Raw genomic sequence first — 27193 nt, forward strand, 5'->3', positions numbered from 1 at the left:
CTACTGATTCAAGTTTTTTTTCAAATTTTTACTATTTTCTACAGTGTAGAATAATAATGAAGACATCAAAACTATGAAATAACACATATGGAATCATGTAGTAACCAGAAAAGTGTTAAACAAATCAAAAATATATTTTATATTTGAGATTCTTCAAAGTAGCCGCCCTTTGCCTTGATGACAGCTTTACACACTCTTGGCATTCTGTTATGTCATTGTTATACCTAATCATCACAGAAACTGGCAAGTTAGAACTGTATATGGTGTGTGTGTAAAGGGTTAAAGGTTTTAAACTCAGTTTCACAACGGATGAGACATGGAAGAATTGGTGGACTACAGGATAGTATGCCTCTAGAAGCTTGCTACATTTAAAATTGATTAAATCATTGTTAAGGGATTAACAAAAGGGAGGAGTGTAATGGGAAATTGTAATTGTATTTGTCCACATAACTGAGTATGTGACTAACCTTGTGAAACTGTCCTACTATAATCTCCTGTTCTTGGGAGTATCATGCTGGGTTACAAACCAGCTTGCTGCTGTGTCGTTGTATATATAAAAAGGGAACAGAGTCCCGCCCAAGAACAGGAAACTATAAAGATATGTGCTTATCACCCAATGCTTTGTAATTCAGACTGTCTACACTGCTCTGTGTAACTCTGTTATTCTCTATGAGCTCAGAAATAAAGAATATTGGTTTGAGTTGGACCCCGGCAGAACCTTATTTGATAATATCCACCACAATTGTTGGTCACCTCCCTGACCAAGGCCCTTCTCCCCCAATTGTTCAGTTTGGCAGGGGGGCCAGCTCTAGGTGTCACGGTCACTGTCTTCAAACTCCCTGTCATAGATGAGCCGAGGAGCAGCGTCACAGATGAGCCGAGGAGCAGCGTCACAGATGAGCCGAGGAGCAGCGTCACAGATGAGCCGAGGAGCAGCGTCACAGATGAGCCGAGGAGCAGCGTCACAGATGAGCCGAGGAGCAGCGTCACAGATGAGCCGAGGAGCAGCGTCACAGATGAGCCGAGGAGCAGCGTCACAGATGAGCCGAGGAGCAGCGTCACAGATGAGCCGAGGAGCAGCGTCACAGATGAGCCGAGGAGCAGCTTCACAGATGAGCCGAGGAGCAGCGTCACAGATGAGTCGAGGAGCAGCGTCACAGATGAGCCGAGGAGCAGCGTCACAGATGAGCCGAGGAGCAGCGTCACAGATGAGCCGAGGAGCAGCGTCACAGATGAGCCGAGGAGCAGCGTCAAAGATGAGCCGAGGAGCAGCGTCACAGATGAGCCGAGGAGCAGCGTCACAGATGAGCCGAGGAGCAGCGTCACAGATGAGCCGAGGAGCAGCGTCACAGATGAGCCGAGGAGCAGCGTCAAAGATGAGTCGAGGAGCAGCGTCATAGATGAGTCGAGGAGCAGCGTCATAGATGAGTCGAGGAGCAGCGTCATAGATGAGTCGAGGCGCAGCGTCATAGATGAGCCGAGGCGCAGCGTCATAGATGAGCCGAGGAGCAGCGTCACAGATGAGCCGAGGAGCAGCGTCACAGATGAGCCGAGGAGCAGCGTCACAGATGAGCCGAGGAGCAGCGTCACAGATGAGCCGAGGAGCAGCGTCACAGATGAGCCGAGGAGCAGCGTCACAGATGAGCCGAGGAGCAGCTTGTAATTCCACATCTTTAATACGTCAAACTTTCCCCAAAAAACAGATAAACAGAAACCGAACGTGATCCAACCGTGGCGCACACAGAAAACACACACAGAAAATAATAATTACCCACAAACACAGGTGGGAAAAAGGCTACCTAAGTATGATTCCCAATCAGAGACAACGATAGACTGCCTCTGATTGGGAACCCAAAGAAACAGACAAACTAGAATGCCTACCCAAATCACACCCTGACCTAACCAAATAGAGAAATAAAAAGGCTCTCTGAGGTCAGGGCGTGACACTAGGAAGAGTATTGGTGGTTCCTAACTTCTTCCGTTTAAGAATGATGGAGGTCATTGTGTTCTCGGGGACATTCAATGCTGCCGAAATTCTTTGGTACCCTTCCCCAGATCTGTGCCTCGAATTAATTGAATTTACCACAGGTGGACTCCAATCAAGTTGTAGAAACATCTCAAGGATGATCAATGGAAACAGGATGCACCTGAGCTCAATTTGGAGTCTCATAGCAAAGAGTCTGAATACTTATGTAAATAAGGTATTTCTGTTTTTTTTTAATACATTTGCAAAAAAATCGAAAAACCTGTTTTAAATTTGTCATTATGGGGTATTGTGATGTCATTATGGGGTATTTAGTGTAGATTGATGAGATGTTTTATTTATTTATTCAATTTTAGAATAAGGCTGTAACGTAACTAAATGTGGAAAAAGTCAAGGGGTCTGAATACTTGTCGAATGCACTGTAAATGTGCTATGTATGGGTTATGAATGGCTTATGAATGGGCTATGTATGGGCTATGAATGGCTTATGAATGGGCTATGCATGGCTTATGAATGGGCTTTGTATGGCTTATGAATGGGCTATGTATGGCTTATGAATGGGCTATGTATGGCTTATGAATGTGCTATAAAGTCCTGGTGTAGGTACCTTTCAAATAAATTGTTACCCATTATTTAATGCCAATAACAATAGTGATTATAAGATAAATCAATGAATAAAGGTAATGAATAGATATATAATGTAGCATCTTGTGCATGTGACATTTGACTAAACAATACCTTTTTAATATCTCTACCATTAATATCTCTAAATCTCTGGACATGACCCCAATACCTTTTAATATCTCTACCATTAATATCTCTAAATCTCTGGACATGACCCCAATACCTTTTAATATCTCTATCATTAATATCTCTGAATCTCTGACCCCAAATATCTCTGCTGTGTGTTTCTGTTTAGGAGACAGAGATTCAGATTGCCATGACAGATCTGACTGAGTTGATGGAGGAGCGGAGTGACCGCTCGGAGGCAGGTACTTCTGTTAGAGGTAGGACGCATGGATGGATGGGTGGGCGGACAAACCATAGAATTTCACACAGACAGACATACACAAAGACATACTTGGCCTATACATGACAGACTTTTTATGGCAGATTTCAGCTCTCTATTTGCGAATGTGTCAATGGAGGACATTTGGGCATATCCAAACCTTGATAGAAAGAAATTGGGAATCTCTCATATCTTTACATGAATACATGCTGCATCATGAAAAAACCCTTGGTAAAGGGGTCTGTGTGTGCATGCGTGTGCGTGCGTTAGTGTGTGTTGACAAAGTATTCCCCAGACCCACACCGTATCCTGCAAAAAGTCCTGGATAGCTATCCCAGTGTACTGCTATAGTTACTGTATCCCAGTGTATTGCTATAGCTACTGTACCCCAGTGTATTGCTGTAGTTACTGTATCCCAGTGTATTGCTATAGCTACTATATCCCAGTGTATTGCTGTAGTTACTGTATCCCAGTGTACTGCTATAGCTACTGTATCACAGTGTATTGCTATAGTTACTGTATCCCAGTGTATTGCTGTAGTTACTGTATCCCAGTGTATTGCTATAGCTACTGTATCCCAGTGTATTGCTGTAGTTACTGTATCCCAGTGTATTGCTATAGCTACTGTATCCCAGTGTACTGCTATAGTTACTGTATCCCAGTGTATTGCTATAGCTACTGTATCCCAGTGTACTGCAATAGTTACTGTATCCCAGTGTATTGCTATAGCTACTGTATCCCAGTGTATTGCTGTAGTTACTGTATCCCAGTGTATTGCTATAGCTACTGTATCCCAGTGTATTGCTATAGTTACTGTATCCCAGTGTATTGCTGTAGTTACTGTATCCCAGTGTATTGCTATAGCTACTGTATCCCAGTGTATTGCTGTAGTTACTGTATCCCAATGTATTGCTATAGCTACTGTATCCCAGTGTACGTCTATAGTTACTGTATCCCAGTGTATTGCTATAGCTACTGTATCCCAGTGTACTGCTATAGTTACTGTATCCCAGTGTATTGCTATAGCTACTGTATCCCAGTGTATTGCTGTAGTTACTGTATCCCAGTGTATTGCTATAGCTACTATATCCCAGTGTATTGCTGTAGTTACTGTATCCCAGTGTACTGCTATAGCTACTGTATCCCAGTGTATTGCTATAGTTACTGTATCCCAGTGTATTGCTATAGTTACTGTATCCCAGTGTATTGCTATAGCTACTGTATCCCAGTGTATTGCTGTAGTTACTGTATCCCAGTGTATTGCTATAGCTACTGTATCCCAGTGTACTGCTATAGTTACTGTATCCCAGTGTATTGCTATAGCTACTGTATCCCAGTGTACTGCAATAGTTACTGTATCCCAGTGTATTGCTATAGCTACTGTATCCCAGTGTATTGCTGTAGTTACTGTATCCCAGTGTACTGCTATAGCTACTGTATCCCAGTGTATTGCTATAGTTACTGTATCCCAGTGTATTGCTGTAGTTACTGTATCCCAGTGTATTGCTATAGCTACTGTATCCCAGTGTATTGCTGTAGTTACTGTATCCCAATGTATTGCTATAGCTACTGTATCCCAGTGTACGTCTATAGTTACTGTATCCCAGTGTATTGCTATAGCTACTGTATCCCAGTGTACTGCTATAGTTACTGTATCCCAGTGTATTGCTATAGCTACTGTATCCCAGTGTATTGCTGTAGTTACTGTATCCCAGTGTATTGCTATAGCTACTGTATCCCAGTGTATTGCTGTAGTTACTGTATCCCAGTGTACTGCTATAGTTACTGTATCCCAGTGTATTGCTATAGCTACTGTATCCCAGTGTATTGCTGTAGTTACTGTATCCCAGTGTACTGCTATAGTTACTGTATCCCAGTGTACTGCTATAGCTACTGTATCCCAGTGTATTGCTATAGTTACTGTATCCCAGTGTATTGCTGTAGCTACTGTATCCCAGTGTACGTCTATAGTTACTGTATCCCAGTGTTTTGCTGTAGTTACTGTATCCCAGTGTATTGCTATAGTTACTGTATACCAGTGTACTGCTATAGTTACTGTATCCCAGTGTATTGCTATAGCTACTGTATCCCAGTGTATTGCTGTAGTTACTGTATCCCAGTGTATTGCTATAGTTACTGTATCCCAGTGTACTGCTGTAGTTACTGTATCCCAGTGTATTGCTATAGTTACTATATCTCAGTGTATTGCTGTAGTTACTGTATCCCAGTGTATTGCTATAGTTACTGTATCCCAGTGTTTTGCTGTAGTTACTGTATCCCAGTGTATTGCTGTAGTTACTGTATCCCAGTGTATTGCTATAGTTACTGTATCCCAGTGTATTGCTATAGTTACTATATCTCAGTGTATTGCTGTAGTTACTGTATCCCAGTGTATTGCTATAGTTACTGTATCCCAGTGTTTTGCTGTAGTTACTGTATCCCAGTGTATTGCTGTAGTTACTGTATCCCAGTGTATTGCTATAGTTACTGTATCCCAGTGTATTGCTATAGTTACTATATCTCAGTGTATTGCTATAGTTACTATATCTCAGTGTATTGCTATAGTTACTGTATCCCAGTGTACTGCTGTATTTACTGTATCCCAGTGTATTGCTGTAGTTACTGTATCCCAGTGTATTGCTATAGTTACTGTATCCCAGTGTATTGCTGTATTTACTGTATCCCAGTGTACTGCTGTATTTACTGTATCCCAGTGTATTGCTATAGTTACTATATCTCAGTGTATTGCTGTAGTTACTGTATCCCAGTGTACTGCTGTATTTACTGTATCCCAGTGTACTGCTATAGTTACTATATCTCAGTGTATTGCTGTAGTTACTGTATCCCAGTGTATTGCTATAGTTACTGTATCTCAGTGTATTGCTGTAGTTACTGTATCCCAGTGTACGTCTATAGTTACTGTATCCCATTGTACGTCTATAGTTACTGTATCCCAGTGTATTGCTATAGTTACTGTATACCAGTGTACTGCTATAGTTACTGTATCCCATTGTACGTCTATAGGTACTGTATCCCAGTGTATTGCTATAGTTACTGTATACCAGTGTACTGCTATAGTTACTGTATACCAGTGTACTGCTATAGTTACTGTATCCCAGTGTATTGCTATAGTTACTGTATCCCAGTGTATTGCTATAGTTACTGTATCCCATTGCACGTCTATAGTTACTGTATCCCAGTGTACTGCTGTAGCTACAGTGAAAGTACTGCTATAAATATCCCAGTCAGATGAATGGGACATAACCTTGCCCTGTCATCAAAGATAGATTCCCCCACTGATAGTTATTTCATCAATGTATCAAAATAACATTTATTTCAGTCTCATGTGTTACATTCACCACCCCCACTGTCTTTCTAGCTCTCATAAACTCAGTCTGTTTGACACATACAGCTTGGTACAGGAAATCTTATTTCCTTTCTGTAATCACTGTGAAATGTGCAGTTTCACACAGAGGTGTTATACAGCGTTAGAGTAGAGAGACAAAAAGGAGTAGATTTAGTAGATTTAAATGTGTCATAACTTATTTTGGCCTGAAGGCAGATTCTGGAACATTCTCAAACAACCCACTGGGCCAGAAGGCAGATTCTGGAACATTCTCAAACAACCCACTGGGCCAGAAGGCAGATTCTGGAACATTCTCGAACAACCCACTGGGCCAGAAGGCAGATTCTGGAACATTCTCAAACAACCCACTGGGCCAGAAGGCAGATTCTGGAACATTCTCAAACAACCCACTGGGCCAGAAGGCAGATTCTGGAACATTCTCAAACAACCCACTGGGCCAGAAGGCAGATTCTGGAACATTCTCAAACAACCCACTGGGCCAGAAGGCAGATTCTGGAACATTCTCAAACAACCCACTGGGCCAGAAGGCAGATTCTGGAACATTCTCAAACAACCCACTGGGCCACAACTGTTGAATCAGCATTGTTTTCACGTCATTTGAACCAAAAAAAGTTGAATCGACGTGGAAAACTGATTTGATTTGCAAAAAGTAATCAACGTAATATTCTACTTTTAACCTAAATCCGATGACATGGTGCCATTTTTTGTTGATTTCACATTGAATTCACGTTATTCACGTCAACCAAATGCTAATCAAAACTAGACCCTGAACTGATGTCGGTGCCCAGTGGGAAAGCATTTTCTAGAACCATCTCAAAAGTACAACAGACACCACTGATAAAATTCTCAATACTGCTTCTGTAACATTCTAGTAGTAGTTTCTAGATCACCCAGTCTCAAGTCTAACCACAATTTATTTAAAGTGCCTATTACAGTGACTCAACACACAACACAGTAGGGATCATCAACTAGATTTAGCCGCCGGCCAATTTTTTATTGAGCGGATGGTCGGGCGTCCAGAATGTAATAAAAACATATTTTTAGACTGCAAATTGACTGCAAAGAGCACCAAAAAAATATAATATTTGACTAAAACATATTCATTTCAAACCTTGAATAATGCCCTGGGTAGGGTGCCGTCTTTCAGATGGGACGTTAAAACGGGTGTCCTGACTCTGTGGTCATTCAAAATCCCTTGGCGCTCCATGTAAGAGTAGGGGTGTCATTATTCCCAACCTGGCCACATTCCATCACGGCCACCTAATCACCCCCCTCATTCCTAATTGGCATATATCACTCCTCACCTCTCCAACTGATAAAACCACCCACGGGCCTCCAGTTGGGGAACCCTGCTGTACAGGGTCAGTGACGTGTCTCTCAGCCTAGTGGTTAGAGCGTTGGGCCAGTAACCGAAAGGTTGCTGGATCGAATCCCCGAGCTGACAAGGTAAAAATATGTTGTTCTGCCCCTGAGCAAGGCAGTTAACCCACTGTTCCCTGGGCGCTGAAGACGTGGATGTTCATTATGTCAGCCCCCCGCACCTCTCTGATTCAGAAGGTTGGGTTAAATGTGGAAGACACATTTTAGTTGAAGGCTTTCTGTTGTACAACTGACTAGGTATCCCCCTTTCCTTTCAGTTGTACAACTGACTAGGTATCCCCCTTTCCTTTCAGTTGTACAACTGACTAGGTATCCCCCTTTCCTTTCAGTTGTACAACTGACTAGGTATCCCCCTTTCCCTTTCAGTTGTACACCTGACTAGGTATCCCCCTTTCCTTTCAGTTGTACAACTGACTAGGTATCCCCCTTTCCTTTCAGTTGTACAACTGACTAGGTATCCCCCTTTCCCTTTCAGTTGTACAACTGACTAGGTATCCCCCTTTCCTTTCAGTTGTACAACTCTTTCCCATTCAGTTGTGTCAGGGTCAGAGGAGACCTCACAGAAGGTCAGATAGACAGGGACATCATGATCAAACACACCTGGAAGGTTCACTTTCTAACTTTCTGAGGTCACAGGGTTTGTTGTGATAGAGATGGAGCTTTGGGTGTGACCCTGGTATAATATGTCACCCCACACTCCAGAGAGAGGAAGGAAGAAAGAGTGAATGTGGTGGAGGAGAAAGACAGACGGATGGAGAACGTATAGCTCTCAAAACATGGTTCTAATTACAAATGTCTCTAAGGAGTTTCCTAAAGATAGTGTGTAGGAATTTGTATTTTATTTTGTATTGTTATATGGGTATCCAGTACCTAGCAACCTAGATCAGTACTTTGAACACTTATGGGGGAGGGGATATATAACCCCGCCCCAGCAAGTTCTCAGGTAATTTGAACCTAGATGAGATATTTGTTGCCCTACAGGTGTATTAACGATTTGTTTACAGTAAATAAGAATCTGTCACCCCCCTACCCCCGCCCCCCAATACCGCTCCCCGTCCTACCCCCCATCATTCCTTACCCCGCCATACCGCTCCCCGTCCTACCCCCTCATCATTCCTTACCCCCCATACCGCTCCCCGTCCTACCCCCCCCATCATTCCTTACCCCCCCATACCGTTCCCTGTCCTACCACCCCCCTCTACTCCTCTCCCTCTACCCCTAATTGTCTTTATTGTTCCTGTGTTTCAGATGCTGGTCCCCAGACGACGGTTGTTCCAGTGCCCCCCTCTCCCCAATCTCCGCCCTCCCCCTCCCTGTGCCAGGCCAGACTTCCCCAGGACCAGGGTGCTCCTGTGCCACCCATTAGGAGGTCTCAGCGCCAGAGGCCCAGACGCTCTAACAGTGACCCTGTCCTACTGGACCTGGCTGCCAAAGGTGAGACAGGGTCTCTCTCTCTCTCACACTCACACACACACACACACACACACACTCACACTCACACACACACACACACACACACACACACACACACACACACACACACACACACACACACACACACACACACACACACACACACTGGCTCCAACAGCCAAAGAGTGCCGCTGCTGGACCTAGCTGCCAAAGGTTAAAGAGGATCACATAAACTGTATAGTTCAAGAACAGTCTGTCTATCATCACTTAATCTACAGCCTCTGCATCTGTCAGCAAGACACATTAGGATCGCTGTGTGTGTGTGACCTCCCTCACAGGGATAGCAGAACTGTTGTTTGCTTCCAACAGATGTCCCACTACATGCAATTCTACAGACACACTAACCCCCCAACCCTCTCCCACCGCTCTCTCCCACCGCTCTCTCCCACCACTCTCTCCCCTCTCTTTCTCCCTTCTCTCCCACCCCTCTCTTTCCCCCTCTCTCCCCGTCTCTCTCCCTTCTCTCCCACCACTCTCTCCCCTCTTTCTCCCCCACTCTTTCTCCCTTCTCTCACACCCCTCTCACACCCTCTCTCCCCATCTCTCTCCCACCTTTCTCTCTCCCTTCTCTCCCAACCATCTCTCCCACCCCTCTCCCATCCCTCTCTCTCCCACTCCTCTCTCTCTCTCCCACCCCTCACTCCCCTCTCTCTCTCCCTCCTCTCCCCCCTCTCTCTCTCCCCGTCTCTCCCCTCTCTCCCACCCCTCTCGCTCTCTCCCTTCTCTCTCTCTCTCCCCTTCCTCTCTTCCACCCCCTCTTCCCTCAGTGTTAAGCTGTGAAGCAGCCACGCAGACCACCGAGGTCTCCACCCAGACTTCCAAGTCCACCCTGGCTGCCCAGTCCTCCCGGACCCAGACGGTGACTCTCCGGCGGGGTGGTAGAGCCCCGCGGCGTCCCCGGCCCTCCTCCATGGTGGACTACCAGAGCTACAGACACACCCAGCAGCTGGTCAGCAGATTTCTAGAGCAGCCGGCCCACTGCAGCCTGACCCCCGAGGTCCAGGAGCTGGTGGACAGCATCCGTAGCGTGCTGCGCTCAGACCAGGAACACATGGAGGAGGCCGTCCGCTGTGCCAGCTTCATAGAACAGGTAAAGAGGCTACATAGATGCTACATAGAACTGCTGAAGAGGCTACATAGAGACTACATAGAACCGGTAAAGAGGCTACATTGAGGCTACATAGAATTGCTGAAGAGGCTACATAGAGGCTACATAGAACTGCTAAAGAGGCTACATAGAGGCTACATAGAACAGGTAAAGATTTTATTTCCACCCCCCACCAAAAAAAGAAGACTATAACAACACCAGGAAATCAGCTCCAAGTGATTTTAGTTCTGGAAATCTGCTCCAAAGTATTCCCACACATAATATTATATATGTGATCATTTACACATGTAAGCAAAGTTTGAAATGATTACGTTTTAGTCAAATATATTCAGGAGTAAACATGTGCTTAACAAGTCACATAATAACTTGCATGGACTCACTCTGTGTGCCCCACACGTACAATTATCTGTAAGGTTCCTCAGTTGGGCAGTGAATTTCAAACACAAAACCAGGGAGGTTTTCCAATGCCTCGCAAAGAAGAGCACATATTGGTAGACGGGTACAAATGAAAAAAGCAGACATTGAATATCCCTTTGAGTTATTAATTACGCTTTGGATGGTGTATCAATACAGCCAGTCACTACAAAGATACAGGCTTCCTTCCTAACTCAGTTGTAGGAGAGGAAGGAAACCACTCAGGGATTTCACCATGAGGCCAATGGTGACTTTACTACAGTTACAGAGATTAATGGCTGTGATATGAGAAAACTGAGGATGGATAAACAACATTGTAGTTACTCCACAATAGAAACCTAATTGACAATAAGGAAGCCTGTACAGAATAAAAATATTCCAAAACATGCATCCTGTTTACGACAAGGCACTAAAGTAAAACTGGAAAAAAATGTGGTAAAGCAATTAACTTTATGTCCCGAACAAGGGTTATGTTTGGTGCAAACACAACACATTACTGAGTATCACTCTCCATATTTTCAAGCATAGTGGTGGCTGCATCATGTTATGGGTATGATTGTAATTGTTAAAGAATGGGTCGTTTTTCAGGATAAATAAGAAACGGAATGGAGTGGAAAAAAGTGGCAAAAAAATCCTAGAGGAAAACCTGGTTCAGTCTGCTTTCCACCACACACTGGGAGATGAAATCACCTTTCAGCAGGACAATAACTCAATACTCAAGGCCAAATCTACATTGGAGTTGCTTACCAAGAAAGACAGTGAATGTTGCTGAGTGGCCGAGTTATAGTTTTAACTTAAATCTGCTTGGAAATCTATGGCAAGACTTGAAAATGGTTGTCAACCAACTTGACAGCTTGAAGAATGTTGAAAAGTATAATGGGTAAAGAATGTACAATCCAGGTGTGCAAAGCTCTTAGAGACTTACCCAGAAAGACTCACAGCTGTAATCGCTGCCAAAGGTGATTCTAACATGTATTGACTCAAGGGTGTGAATACTTATGTAAATTATATATTTCTGTAGATACATAGACCAGGTAGAGGCTACATAGACCGGGGTAAAGGCTACATAGAACTGCAAAACTGTTTGGGTTTTCACACTCCATAGTTTCCCGTGTGTATCAAGAATGGTGCACCACCCAAAGGACATCCAGACAACTTGACAACTGTGGGAAGCATTGGAGTCAACATGGGCCAGCATCCCTGTGGAACGCTTTCACCATCTTATAGAGTCCATGCCCCTATGAATTGAGGCTGTTCTGAGGGCAAAAGGGGGGGGGTACAACTCAATATGAGGAAGGTGTTCCTAATGTTTTGTATAGTCAGTGTATACCTCACATGCAACCTATGACTAATATGACTAAGGAATTAGCCTAATAAAATGTTTATCTGACTCCATAAAGATAATTCAAATATGCAAGCAAGCATTAGGCAATGAGTCGGTGTTGACCAGCAAGAATTGGTCTGAGAGTGTCTATATCAAAGACAGATATTTAATAGCATTATAAAATTAATGGGTTCACATACAAGGCATAAATCGTAAGTTACAAGCATTACAAAGCCTTAGTCTAGGCATGATCAGAGAGGGAGAGAGACAAAGAAACCATGGCACAAGGCCCATAGCTCATGGGAGAGGCAGAGAGAGAGAGTGTAGGTATCTCGCCCGCGTGGGTCAGGAACAAATAAGAGAAAGAGACAATGAATCTAAGACCCTTCATAACATCTGATTGTTTGGATTCAAAATATGAGTTGTTGACCAATCGCATGACTGTAAAGTTAACCTCCAATCAGATATCAGACCATCAGGATGTAATCACGACAGAGCCTCTACTACCCAGAGATGTGACAAGAGGGGGTTGGCAAGATAACACAGAGAATGCTGAATTCCTAAGGAGAAAATATAAAACCTTTTGCATAGAGTTGATAAGAGTCACTTCGGGGGCTGAACCAACCTACAGTCCCACCTTGCTATCTTAAGATGACTGTAAATCACTCTGGATAAGAGCGTCTGCTAAATGACTCAAATGTTAAATGTAGAGGCTACGTAGAACAGGTACAGGCTACATAGGACAGGTACAGGCTACATAGGACAGGTACAGGCTACATAGAACAGGTACAGGCTACATAGCACAGGTACAGGCTACGTAGGACAGGCACAGGCTACATAGAACATGTACAGGCTACATAGAACATGTACAGGCTACATAGGGCAGGTACAGGCTACATAGGACAGGTACAGGCTACATAGGACAGGTACAGGCTACATAGAACAGGTACAGGCTACATAGGACAGGTACAGGCTACATAGGACAGGCACAGGCTACATAGAACAGGTACAGGCTACATAGGACAGGTAAAGGCTACATAGGGCAGGTACAGGCTACATAGAACAGGTACAGGCTACATAGAACAGGTACAGGCTACATAGGGCAGGTACAGGCTACATAGAACAGGTACAGGCTACATAGGACAGGTACATGCTACATAGGACAGGTACAGGCTACATAGGACAGGTACAGGCTACATAGGGCAGGTACAGGCTACATAGGACAGGTACAGGCTATATAGAACAGAATACATAAGACAGGTACAGGCTACATAGAACAGGTACAGGCTACATAGAAAATGTACAGGCTACATAGGACAGGTAGAGGCTACATAGGACAGGTACAGGCTACATAGGACAGGTACAGGCTACATAGGGCAGGCACAGGCTACATAGAACATGTACAGGCTACATAGGGCAGGTACAGGCTACATAGGGCAGGTACAGGCTACATAGGGCAGGTACAGGCTACATAGAGCATGTACAGGCTACATAGGGCAGGTACAGGCTACATAGGGCAGGTACAGGCTACATAGGACAGGTACAGGCTACATAGGACAGGTACAGGCTATATAGAACAGGCTACATAAGACAGGTACAGGCTACATAGGACAGGTACAGGCTACATGAGATGTCTTCACAGAACCACCTGTACCCGAATACCCGATACCACATCCAGACCCAAGCGGAACCAGATCCAGAATTCGAAATAATGTCACGGGTCTGGGTGGGATTTGATATGATTGTCACAGGTCTCTGGTACGTGTCATTTTAACTGACTTATCCAGAAGGACCCATACAGAACCAAATTAGACTGCTGACAAGAGAGAGAGTGAGGGAGAGTAATTGTATAATTTATGCTGCTGTCCTTTGCTTTTCACGAGAGTGGAGCATGGCAGGTGTAGCTTGTTGTTGACCAGTCATAAGTAATCAACACGGCAATAGGCTTCAGTCATAGAGCCTCCGTGTGGGGCAAAAGTTAGGAGATATCTAATCAATGGAAGATGGGATTAAAATAATGGAATTAAAAGTTAAAGGAGAAGGACAGGCTACAACGACCAAGAGCCAACAGGTAGACTGCTACTTTCTAGTCTGAATGAGTTGCTGTTATTTGTAACTGTAGGATGAGAAAGTGCATGAAGCTTCAATTAGCCTAGCTAGCTAGCTTAACTAGCATCTCCTGGTTTGATGCAGTCAAGACAGGTACTACGTAATCATATTGGATGATAAATAAGCTAGCTATGGCAGCTATTAGTATACTACAGCGTGAGTTGGCTTGGTTCAATAGGGTCCAGCTGCGACTACTGATAGTGTATATACATAGAACACTGTGCCAGCTACATAGAACACTGTGCCAGCTACATAGAACACTGTACCAGCTACAGTACATAGAACACTGTGCCAGATACATAGAACACTGTGCCAGCTACATAGAACACTGTGCCAGCTACAGTACATAGAACACTGTGCCAGCTACATAGAACACTGTACCAGTTACATAGAACACTGTGCCAGCTACAGTACATAGAACACTGTCAGATACATAGAGCACTGTGCCAGCTACATAGAACACTGTACCAGCTGCAGTACATAGAACACTGTGCCAGCTACATAGAACACTGTACCAGCTACAGTACATAGAACACTGTGCCAGATACATAGAACACTGTGCCAGCTACATAGAACACTGTGCCAGCTACAGTACATAGAACACTGTGCCAGCTACATAGAACACTGTGCCAGCTACATAGAACACTGTGCCAGCTACATAGAACACTGTGCCAGCTACATAGAACACTGTGCCAGCTACATAGAACACTGTGCCAGCTACATAGAACACTGTACCAGCTACATAGAACACTGTGCCAGCTACATAGAACACTGTGCCAGCTACATAGAACACTGTACCAGCTACAGTACATAGAACACTGTGCCAGCTACATAGAACACTGTGCCAGCTACATAGAACACTGTGCCAGCTACATAGAACACTGTGCCAGCTACATAGAACAGAAAAAGAAGTGGAAACTGGATGGATAGGAAAGGAGGGGGGATGAGGAGAGAGAGAGGGGAAGAGAGGGGGTGAGAAGGATGAGTAGGTCAGGAAGACAGGACATGAAGATATACATTTGGGTGAACTATCCCTTTAAACTGAACCTCTTCTCTTCTCCTCTCTCTCCAGGTGATCACAGTATCAGAGACACCAGCTGGAGCCCTCGCCCAGCCCCTGTCCCTCCCCAGGGCCTGCTCCAGACCCCATGCCCCCATGCTGGACTGTTCCTCCCGGACCCTCCCCCAGCCCCTCCGAAAGAGGCCCGGCCTGCTGCACCTGCGGAGTTGTGGGGACCTCAGCACCTTCACCTGGGCAGAGCAGCAGCCACTAGAGGCCAGGCAAGGTGGTGGGTCTGGCTTCAAGTCCTGGTCTAGAACCAGGTCTAGAGTAGGTTCTAGGTCGACGTCACGGGCGGGCTCACGCCTGGATCATCACGAACGCCCCCACAGTCTCATAGGGGTGTTTAGGGAAACTGTGATCTGATGGAACCCTCTTCCCATCCCAACACTCCCTTAGCACAAACTGATGGCAAGGTCCACTGGGGGAAACAACTTATTGACTCCATGGGAAAGGCGCCCCCTGGTGGCGAGGTGCGGGACTGCCACTGCTAAACCCAGTGGGGAAAAGCCATTCTTAAAGAACTTTGAAACTGAGTCCCACAGACTGCAAGTACAAGCCTTTAGAAAGGCTGTGTGTGTGCGGCTGCGTGCGTGTGTTGTGTGCCTAAGGTGTGTGTGTATCTGCTGCACTAATGCTGTTGAAGTGTATGTACAGTGTATCGTGTTGTCTGTACACTATGTTGTTTGCATTGTGAAAGAGGTGACCTGGGAATCAAAGGTTTTAAAATTGTTTCCAAATATTTCCCATGAACCATTCTGTGTTACAAACTGTTATAAAATGGCTGGCTGTACATATGACATCACTGAACCCTACCTGCATGTGAGAGTCTATGGAAGGGTCTCTCTCTATACTTCACTATCTGCCCAGTGCCTTAAATAAAGCAACATGTAATGTTCCATATAAAATGTTCGGTATGAATTAAACTGGCCATGCACTATGAGTGGTGAGTCTTAATTCAGCTTCAATACATTTGTTTAGGCCGGGATTCAATCCCATCGGTCATTATTTTGGCTACGCACCTTTTAAAGGCAATGTTCCAACTGCCGAGACTGCGTTCACAATAAAAGCTGCATATGTCGGCTCAATCGAAAAACGTAATTTACATTTCAAACTCACTATAAATGTGCCTCTTATACTCTTCCGGATTACATCGTGGCCTTAAAGTGCACCATTTATGCTCCGGGGTTCAATCCAAGGCACGTTAAAAAGCAGCTCACCGGGCACGTTAAAGAGCAGCTCACCGGGCACGTTAAAAAGCAGCTCACCGGGCACGTTAAAGAGCAGCTCACCGGGCACGTTAAAAAGCAGCTCACCGGGCACGTTAAAGAGCAGCTCACCGGGCACGTTAAAGAGCAGCTCACCTGGCACGTTAAAGAGCAGCTCACCTGGCACGTTAAAGAGCAGCTCACCTGGCACGTTAAAGAGCAGCTCACCTGGCACGTTAAAGAGCAGCTCACCGGGCACGTTAAAGAGCAGCTCACCTGGCACGTTAAAGAGCAGCTCACCTGGCACGTTAAAGAGCAGCTCACCTGGCACGTTAAAGAGCAGCTCACCTGGCACGTTAAAGAGCAGCTCACCTGGCACGTTAAAGAGCAGCTCACCTGGCACGTTAAAGAGCAGCTCACCTGGCACGTTAAAGAGCAGCTCACCGGGCACGTTAAAGAGCAGCTCACCGGGCACGTTAAAGAGCAGCTCACCTGGCACGTTAAAGAGCAGCTCACTGGGCACGTTAAAGAGCAGCTCACCGGGCACGTTAAAGAGCAGCTCACCTGGCACGTTAAAGAGCAGCTCACCGGGCACGTTAAAGAGCAGCTCACCGGGCACGTTAAAGAGCAGCTCACCGGGCACGTTAAAGAGCAGCTCACCGGGCACGTTAAAGAGCAGCTCACCGGGCACGTTAAAGAGCAGCTCACCGGGCACGTTAAAGAGCAGCTCACCGGGCAGAGACGATGCGTCTTTCACGTAGATTACATTCATGATAAACATTGCGGATGTCATCTCTAACTTAAATGACTTTTAAAAGGTGCATTGTCGGCTGTGGATTGAATCCTGGCCTTAGAAGCAACAACAAAAACAACAACAGTCCCGTCCTTCTGCAAGTAGTTTATTGTTGTAAATACCGGTACAAACGTTCCAGTTCTGTAGTTCAATAACATCACAGAAATAGCTAGCAAATAAATACAAATTGCCTTAGCTTTACAGAAAGTAGTATTTTTCACATTTTCATCATCTTTAGACATGTCGACAAACATTTTAAGATGAATTACATTCAAAACAGTGCATTATAAACACTAGTTAGCCTACCTCAGTCACCATCGACTCAAGTGTATGTTTGCTGCCCATCTCTTTACAAAGGACAACTTTGTTGCGTCACAATAGCCTACTATCGCCAACACAGACAGGGAAGGTCTATTCTTCAGCAATATCCCCCCTGTGTTCGTTGCCTTGTGCTCTAGACAAATATGTCATTATGTTTTTTCACACAATCATTCACGTCGTCTCTTACCTAGTTGACATGAAACCACTTCTTTAAGAGACATCGTAAGGGCCCTTGCCACTAGTTTACTCAGTTCTCATTTCACCTTATTTGTTATTCATTGAAGCTTGCTTATATGGTCAATCCAAACTCAACACACAAAATAACCATTAGAAGTATATATACCTGTATATTTATATATGTTTATGTATACAGTGGCAAGAAAAAGTATGTGAACCCTTTAGAATGACCTGGATTTCTGCATAAATTTGTCATCAAATTTGATCTGATCTTCATCTAAGTCACAATAGACAAACATAGTTTGCTTAAACTAATAACACACAAATTATTGTATTTTTGTCTATATTGAATACATAATTTAAACCTTCACAGTGTAGGTTGGAAAAAGTATGTGAACCCCTAGGCTAATGACTTCTACAAAAGCTCATTGGAGTCAGGAGTCGGGTAACCTGGAGTCCAATCAATGAGACGAGATTGGAGACGTTGGTTAGAGCTGCCTTGCCCTATAAAAAACACTCACAAAATGTGAGTTTGCTATTCACAAGAAGCATTGCCTGATGTGAACCATGCCTCAAACAAAAGAGATCTCAGAAGACCTAAGATTAAGAATTGTTGACTTGCATGAAGCTGGAAAGGGTTATAAAAGTATCTCTAAAAGCCTTGATGTTCATCAGTCCACGGTAAGACAAATTGTCTATAAATGGAGAAAGTTCAGCACTGTTGCTACTCTCTCTAGGAGTGGCCGTCCTGCAAAGATGACTGCAAGAGCACAGTGCAGAACGCTCAATGAGGTTAAGAAGAATCCTAGAGTGTCAGCTGAAGACTTACAGAAATCTCTGGAACATGCTAACATCTCTGTTGACGAGTCTACGATAAGTAAAACACTAAACAAGAATGGTGTTCATGGGAGGACACCACGGAAGAAGCCACTGCTGTCCAAAAAAGACATTGCTGCACGTCTGAAGTTTGTAAAAGTGCACCTGGATGTTCCACAGCGCTACTGGCAAAATATTATGTGGACAGATGAAACTACAGTTGAGTTGTTTGGAAGGAACACACAACACTATGTGTGGAGAACAAAAGACACAGCACACCAACATCAAAACCTCATCCCAACTGTAAAGTACGGGGGAGGGAGCACCTCAGGGCCTGGACAGCTTGCTATAATCGACAGAAAAATGAATTGCCAAGTTTATCAAGACATTTTTCAGGAGAATGTTAGGCTATCTGTCTGCCAATTGAAGCTCAACAGAAGTTGGGTGATGCAACAGGACAACGACCCAAAACACAGAAGTAAATCAACAACAGAATGGCTTCAACAGAAGAAAATAGAGTCCTGACCTCAACCCGATTGAGATGCTGTGGCATGACCTCAAGTGAGCAGTTCACACCAGACATCCCAAGAATATTGCTGAACTGAAACAGTTTTGTAAAAAGGAATGGTCCAAAATTCCTCCTGACCGTTGTGCAGGTCTGATCCACAACTACAGAAAACGTTTGGTTGAGGTGATTGCTGCCAAAGTGAGGGTCAACCAGTTATTAAATCCAAGGGTTCACATACTTTTTCCACCCTGTACTGTGAATGTTTACACGGTGTGTTCAATAAAGACATGAAAACGTATAATTGTTTGTGTGTTATTAGTTTAAGCAGACTGTATTTGTCTGTTGTTGTGACCTAGATGAAGATCAGATCAAATTTGATGACTAATTTATGCAGAAATCCAGGAATTTCCAAAGGGTTCATATTTTTTTTCTTGCCATTGTATATTATGTATTCCAGCTGGTTTTGGTTTAATGTGGAATAATGAAGTGGTCATCACACGCCACACACACTAGAAGCAGGAATGATACAGCATAAGACCGACCGGTAGACCAAGCTAGAACATCATGTGGTCGACCGAACGACCGGTGACTCCAGATAGACAGACCGGTGACTCCAGATAGACAGACCGGTGACTCCAGATAGACAGACCGGTGACTCCAGATAGACAGACCGGTGACTTCAGATAGACAGACCGGTGACTCCAGATAGACAGACCGGTGACTCCAGATAGACAGACCGGTGACTCCAGATAGACAGACCGGTGACTTCAGATAGGCCATGCTAGAACATCATATGGTCGGTCGGTAACTCCAGATAGGCCATGCTAGAACATCATATGGTTGACCGAACGACTGGTGACTACAGATAGATAGACTGACCGATGACTCCAGATAGACCATGCTAGAACATCATATGGTCGGTCGGTAACTCCAGATAGACCATGCTAGAACATCATATGGTCGGCCGGTAACTCCAGATAGACCATGCTAGAACATCATATGGTTGACCGAACGACTGGTGGCTACAGATAGATAGACTGACCGGTGACTCCAGATAGGCCATGCTAGAACATCATATGGTTGACTGAACGACTGGTGGCTACAGATAGATCGACTGACCGGTGACTCCAGATAGACCATGCTAGAACATCATATGGTCGGTCGGTAACTCCAGATAGACCATGCTAGAACATCATATGGTCGATCATACAGGAACTCTTCTTCAGTATCATGTTAGTTCAATATCATAAAGAGTACAGTAATATTAATAAGGCCAAAATGAGCTTTAGGCATGAGACAGATAGAGATAGAGACAGATAGAGATAGAGACAGACAGAGATACAGACAGACAGAGATACAGACAGACAGAGATAGAGAGAGATAGACAGAAACAGACAGAGATAGAGAGAGACAGAACCAGACAGAGATAGAAACAGAGATAGAGAGAGATAGAAACAGACAGAGATAAGAGAGATAAAGACAGAAACAGACAGAGATAGAAACAGACAGAGATAGAGACAGACAGAGACAGAAACAGACAGAGATTAGAGAGAGATAGACAGAGATAGGGGTAGACACAGATACAGAGAGACAGAGACAGATACAGAGATAGAGACCGAGACAGACAGAGATAGAGAGAAACAGACAGAGATATAAACAGATACAGAGATAGAGACAGAGAGACAGAGATAGACAGATATAGAGAGACAGAGATAGAGACAGATACAGAGAGACAGACACTTGGAACAATCAATGGTTTAAATGTGATGTAGGGAAAGGAAAGGAAAGGAAAGGAGGGAAAGGGTCAACGTTTTGCACGCAAGCCAGGTGGCGGGGCGATCTAGTGCAGCAACTAGAAATGATGAGTACATAATGTGTGTCCTCTCCACAAGTCAGTACAGAGGTGTAGCGTCATAATGTGTCCCCTCCACAAGTCAGTACAGAGGTGTAGCGTCATAATGTGTCCCCTCCACAAGTCAGTACAGAGGTGTAGCGTCATAATGTGTCCCCTCCACAAGTCAGTACAGAGGTGTAGCGTCATAATGTGTCCCCTCCACAAGTCAGTACAGAGGTGTAGCGTCATAATGTGTCCCCTCCACAAGTCAGTACAGAGGTGTAGCGTCATAATGTGTCCCCTCCACAAGTCAGTACAGAGGTGTAGCGTCATAATGTGTCCCCTCCACAAGTCAGTACAGAGGTGTAGCGTCATAATGTGTCCCCTCCACAAGTCAGTACAGAGGTGTAGCGTCATAATGTGTCCCCTCCACAAGTCAGTACAGAGGTGTAGCGTCATAATGTGTCCCCTCCACAAGTCAGTACAGAGGTGTAGCGTCATAATGTGTCCCCTCCACAAGTCAGTACAGAGGGGTAGCGTCATAATGTGTCCCCTCCACAAGTCAGTACAGAGGTGTAGCGTCATAATGTGTCCCCTCCACAAGTCAGTACAGAGGTGTAGCGTCATAATGTGTCCCCTCCACAAGTCAGTACAGAGGTGTAGCGTCATAATGTGTCCCCTCCACAAGTCAGTACAGAGGTGTAGCGTCATAATGTGTCCCCTCCACAAGTCAGTACAGAGGTGTAGCGTCATAATGTGTCCTCTCCACAAGTCAGTACAGAGGTGTAGCGTCATAATGTGTCCCCTCCACAAGTCAGTACAGAGGTGTAGCGTCATAATGTGTGCGCTCTACAAGCCGGAAACTGTCCCATAAAGCAAAGCTGCTGGGCCGTCGGCCATGTTTGTAAACACGAGTCCAGAGAGGGGTGTCTGAGGCAAGAAGTGACACGTGAGACAGGAAGTGAGGGAGGAGAATGTCTGGGCAAAAGGTCAAAAGGTCATACACCTTTAAAGAGGCGTAAGCTCCCTGGAATGAACTTCTTGAATCATCTAGACATTATATTATATATATATAGTATATATATTATATTCTAGAATAACTAGGGGCTCTATTCAATCTTTATCGCTAAGGTGTTACATGTTAAGGTTATTTCCTATTGAGCTGACATCTGCAGCGTTTACCGTGAATGCAGTCTTTGCTAGTGAGGGAACATTGCCTTTAAATTTCAATCACGCTGGAAAGCTGAATTTCCTCAATATAGATTGAATAGAGCCCTAGATCTGATTCTAAAGTAGAGCCAAAGGGACTTTCAACAATCCCATTCATCACATCCAGCCCAATCAATATATAATTACAATGTTAGTGTCATAACGTGATCAGGGTGAGAGGACAGCCTTACTTCTCATCCTGAAGAAGAGAACAAAATAGGTATTGTAAATGTATACGGCAGGCCAGATAGATCAATGACAGGGAAGATGTGGTTATAGAGGAGGAGTCATAACACCAGGAATAGTCGTTCCTTTCTATTGTTAATCATCATCATCACTTCAGTCATCTGCATTACTTTGTCCTCACACTCTCACAGCAGGACCATAATCAGAACAGTCTGGTCATTACCAGAGTTAAGTCATCAGGGTTAGAGTCCATTCCAATTGAAGACAGTCAATTCAAGAAGTAAACGAAAATTTAGACTTAAGTATTACAAAAAACAAAATAATTAATCTATTTTCAATAACTTCTCAATAACCTGAAAAGGAGAAGCTATTTATTTCAAAAGATTATAAATGTTTTAATTTTAAATGTATATCACTTCCTTAATTGACTGACTCCAATTTGAATTGAACCCAGTCCTATAAATCATCAGTTCTGGCTTTAGTAATATGCTAGTCTCAAAACGCTGTAGCCCAGGGATCATTAACTAGCTTCAGACACAGGCCAATGTCTTCTTGAGCGGATGGTCACGGTGCCGGAACATAATTATAAATCATTTGTAGACTGCAAATTGACCACAAGAAGCCCGAACAGATATAATATTTAACAAAAACATAATCATTTCAAACCTTAATGACAATCACATACAGTGCCTTGCAGAAGTTCACACCCCCTTTGGTGTTTTAACTATTTTGTTTCATTACAACCTGTAATTTAAATGTATTTTTATTTGGATTTCATGTAATGGACATACACAAAATAGTCCAAATTGGTGAAGTGAAATGAAAAAAAAAAAATCAAAAAATTATAAAAAATAGAAAAACTGAAAAGTGGTGTGTGCATATGTATCACCCCCTTTGCTATGAAGCCCCTAAATAAGATCTGGTGCAACCAATTACCTTCACAAGTCACATAATTAGTTAAATAAAGTCCACCTGTGTGCAATCTAAGTGTCACATGATCTGTCACATGATCTCAGTATATATACACACCTGTTCTGAACGGCCCCAGAGTCTTCAACACTACTAAGCAAGGGGCACCACCAAGCAAACCTGCCAAGAGAGGGCCCACCCCCAAAACTCATGGACCAGGCAAGGAGGACATTAATCAGAGGCAAAAAAGAGACCAAAGATAACCCTGAAGGAGCTGCAAAGCTCCACAGCGGAGATTGGAGTATCTGTCCATAGGACCACTTTAAGCGGTACACTCCACAGAGCTGGGCTTTACGGAAGAGTGTCCAGAAGAAGAAAAAACATTGCTTAAAGAAAAAATAAGCAAACACGTTTGGTGTTCACCAAAAGGCATGTGGGAGACTCCCCAAACATATGGAAGGTACTCTGGTCAGAAGATAATAAAATTGAGCTTTTTGGCCATCAAGGAAAACGCTATGTCTGGCGCAAACCCAACACCTCTCATTACCCCGAGAACCCCATCCCCACAGTGAAGCATGGTGGTGGCAGCATCATGCTGTGGGGATGTTTTTCATCAGCAGGGACTGGGAAACTGGTCAGAATTGAGGGAATGATGGATGGTGCTAAATACAGAGAAATTCTTGAGGGAAACCTGTTTCAGTCTTCCAGAGATTTGAGGTTCACCTTCCAGCAGGACAATGGCCCTAAGCATACTGCTAAAGCAACACTTTAGTGGTTTAAGGGGAAACATTTACATGTCTTGGAATGGTCTAGTCAAAGCCCAGACCTCAATCCAATTGAGAATCTGTGGTATGACTTAAAGATTGCTGTACACTTGTGGAACCCATCCAACTTGAAGGAGCTGGAGCAGTTTTGCCTTGAAGAATGGGCAAAAATCCCAGTGGCTAGATGTGCCAAGCTTATTGAGACATACCCCAAGAGACTTGCAGCTGTCATTGCTGCAAAAGGTGGCTCTACAAAGTATTCACTTTGGAGGGGTGAATAGTTATGCATGCTCAAGTTTTCAGTTTTTTGTCTTATTTCTTTGTTTCACCCCCAAAAATATTTTGCATCTTCAAAGTGGTAGGCATGTGTTGTGTAAATGAAATGATACAACCCCCCCAAACAATCTATTTTAATTCCAGGTTGTAAGGCAAAAAAAATGAAAAATGCCAACGGGGTGAATACTTTCACAAGCCACTGTATATCTCTATTCTGCGAGGAAACAGTTTGGAGGAGATTTTCAAAATTAAAATCACTTGGAGCTGATTTGCTGTTGTTTTTACAGTCTTATATGCCCCCCCCCCCCCCCCCCCACAAAAAAAGTTTGGACACACCTAGTCATTCAAGGGTTTTTCTTTATTTTTACTATTTTCTACATTGTAGAATAATAGTGACGACATCAAAACTATGAAATAACACATATGGAATCATGTAGTAACCAAAAAAGAGTTAAACAAATCAAAATATATTTGAGATTCTTCAAAGTAGCCACCCTTTGCGTTGATGAAAGCTTTGCACACGCTTAGCATTCTCTCAACCAGCTTCACGAGGTAGTCACCTGGAATGCATTTCAATTAACAGGTGTGACTTTGTGGAATTTCTTTCCTTCTTAATGCGTTTGAGCCAATCAGTTGTGTTGTGACAAGGTATGGAGGGTACACAGCAGATAGCCCTATTTGGTAAAAGACCAAGTTCATATTATGGCAAGAACAACTCAAATAAGCAAAGAGAAACGACAGTCCATCATTACTTTAAGACATGAAGGTCAGTCAATCCGTAACAAAAACCATCAAGCGCTATGATGAAACTGGCTCTTATGAGGACCGCCACAGGAAAGAAGACCCAGAGTTACCTCTGCTGCAGAGGATAAGTTTATTAAAGTTAACTGCACCTCAGAGATTTCAGCCCAAATAAATGCTTCAGAGTTCAAGTAACAGACACATCTCAACATCAACTGTTCAGAGGAAACACTACTAAAGGACACCAATAAGAAGATGAGACTTGCTTGGGCCAAGAAACACGAGCAATGGACATTAAACCGGTGGAAATCTGTCCTTTTGAGATTTTTGGTTCCAAACGCCATGTCTTTGTGAGACGCAGAGTAGGTGAACGGATGATCTCCGCATGTGTAGTTCCCACCGTGAAGCATGGAGGAGGAGGTGTGATGGTGTGGGGGTGCTTTGCTGGTGACACTGGCAGTGATTTATTTAGAATTCAAGGCACACTTAACCTGCATGGTTACCACAGCATTCTGCAGCGATACACCATCCCATCTGGTTTGGGCTTAGTGGGACTATCATTTGTTTTTCAACAGGACAATGACCCAACACACCTTCAGGCTGTGTAAGGGCTATTTGACCAAGAAGGAGAGTGATGGAGTGCTGCATCAGATAACCTGGCCTCCACAATCCCCCGACCTCAACATAATTGAGATGGTTTGGGATGAGTCGGACCGCAGAGTGGAGGAAAAGCAGCCAACAAGTGCTCAGCATATGTGGGAACTCCTTCAAGACTGTTGGACAAGCATTCCAGGTGAAGCTGGTTGAGAGAATGCCAAGAGTGTGCAAAGCTGTCATCAAGGCAAATGGTGGATATTTGAAGAATCTCAAATATAAAATATATTTTGATTTGTTTAACACTTTTTTCGTTACTACATGATCCCATATGTGTTTATTTCATAGTTTTGATGTCTTCACTATTATTCTACAATGTAGAAAATAGTAAAAATGAAGAAAAACCCTTGAATGAGTAGGTGTGTCCAAACTTTTGATCTGTAGTGTATATAAATATATTTTATTTTTTGTTGTTGTGGAAAACTTGGGTGGCCAAATAAAGTCAACCGCGAGCCACCAGTTGGGGAACCCTGCTGTAGCCTATTTAATCCCTTGTAGCCCCTTCATGCAGCAGATCACTGAGGGTTTGTGAATACATGTACACCAGAGAACTGTGAGATTATGTTGATTCAAAGTACCTTAAATTCATCACATCTGTGAGATAAAATTACATCTAAAAATAAATGCATAAATTATGTTTTTTTTTAAACAACAAAATAATGGCCCATTTCCTGAACTATGATGAACATCCTTCAAGTATAAAGATTGAGATCCAAATGCAATGTACTATATTATAATATATGATGTTCGATTAACATAATTACAGTATGGTCTCGCATAAATACTGCTGATTAAATTCAAGACAAAATAAAAACAAATTGTGTGTCTATTGAATAAGACGGTGGAATGTACATTTCTCCATTACAAAATAAAATACAAAATAATATCATTGAACTTTTTAGTTGGTATTGTAACACAGTCTAATCCTAACCCGAACTTCAGTTTGGTGCACAATTCTAATCCAACTTTCAGCATGACAAAAATGAAGACGCTTAACTTGGTGCTTCAGTCTGGGTAATCTCTTCTGCTATCTATCCTCTGATTTAGATGGATGTGTTCTGTTTTAGCAGAAATCCTGGTGAACTATCGTACTACAGTATTCAGCTACAACCCGTTTTTCCAGGAGGCACAACGACAGTCCATCACCACCTGTTACTCCATCAGACAAGACAAAGTCCATCACCACCTGTTGCTCCATCAGACAAGATAAAGTCCATCACCACCTGTTGCTCCATCAGACAAGACAAAGCCCATCACCCCCTGTTACTCCATCAGACAAAGCCCATCACCACCTGTTGCTCCATCAGACAAAGCCCATCACCACCTGTTGCTCCATCAGACAAAGCCCATCACCACCTGTTGCTCCATCAGACAAGACAAAGTCCATCACCCCCGGTTACTCCATCAGACAAGACAAAGCCCATCACAACCTGTTGCTCCATCAGACCAGACAAAGCCCATCACCACCTGTTGCTCCATCAGACCAGACAAAGCCCATCACCACCTGTTGCTCCATCAGACCAGACAAAGCCCATCACCACCTGTTGCTCCATCAGACAAAGCCATATA

The 27193-nt window shown here is 43.8% G+C and overlaps 1 protein-coding gene across 2 annotated transcripts in view; it reads left to right on the forward strand.

Annotated features, from left to right (window-relative positions):
* LOC120063474 (protein FAM189A2-like) overlaps positions 1-16171 on the forward strand; it is a 37260-nt gene extending 21089 nt beyond the window's left edge. Inside the window, exons 7-10 of one of the 2 annotated variants that reach the window (XM_039013855.1) lie at positions 2904-2976; positions 8989-9174; positions 9981-10303; positions 15241-16171. In XM_039013855.1, coding sequence (XP_038869783.1) covers positions 2904-2976; positions 8989-9174; positions 9981-10303; positions 15241-15594 — 936 coding nt within the window. In that variant the 3' untranslated portion in view covers positions 15595-16171. Of the gene's footprint in view, positions 1-2903; positions 2992-8988; positions 9175-9980; positions 10304-15240 lie in introns of both variants that reach the window. The other variant, XM_039013854.1, reaches the window with a different exon arrangement.
* The last annotated feature ends 11022 nt before the right edge of the window (positions 16172-27193 follow it).

This window comes from Salvelinus namaycush, chromosome 18 (assembly GCF_016432855.1).
Source record: "Salvelinus namaycush isolate Seneca chromosome 18, SaNama_1.0, whole genome shotgun sequence".
NCBI classification, from domain to species: domain Eukaryota; kingdom Metazoa; phylum Chordata; class Actinopteri; order Salmoniformes; family Salmonidae; genus Salvelinus; species Salvelinus namaycush.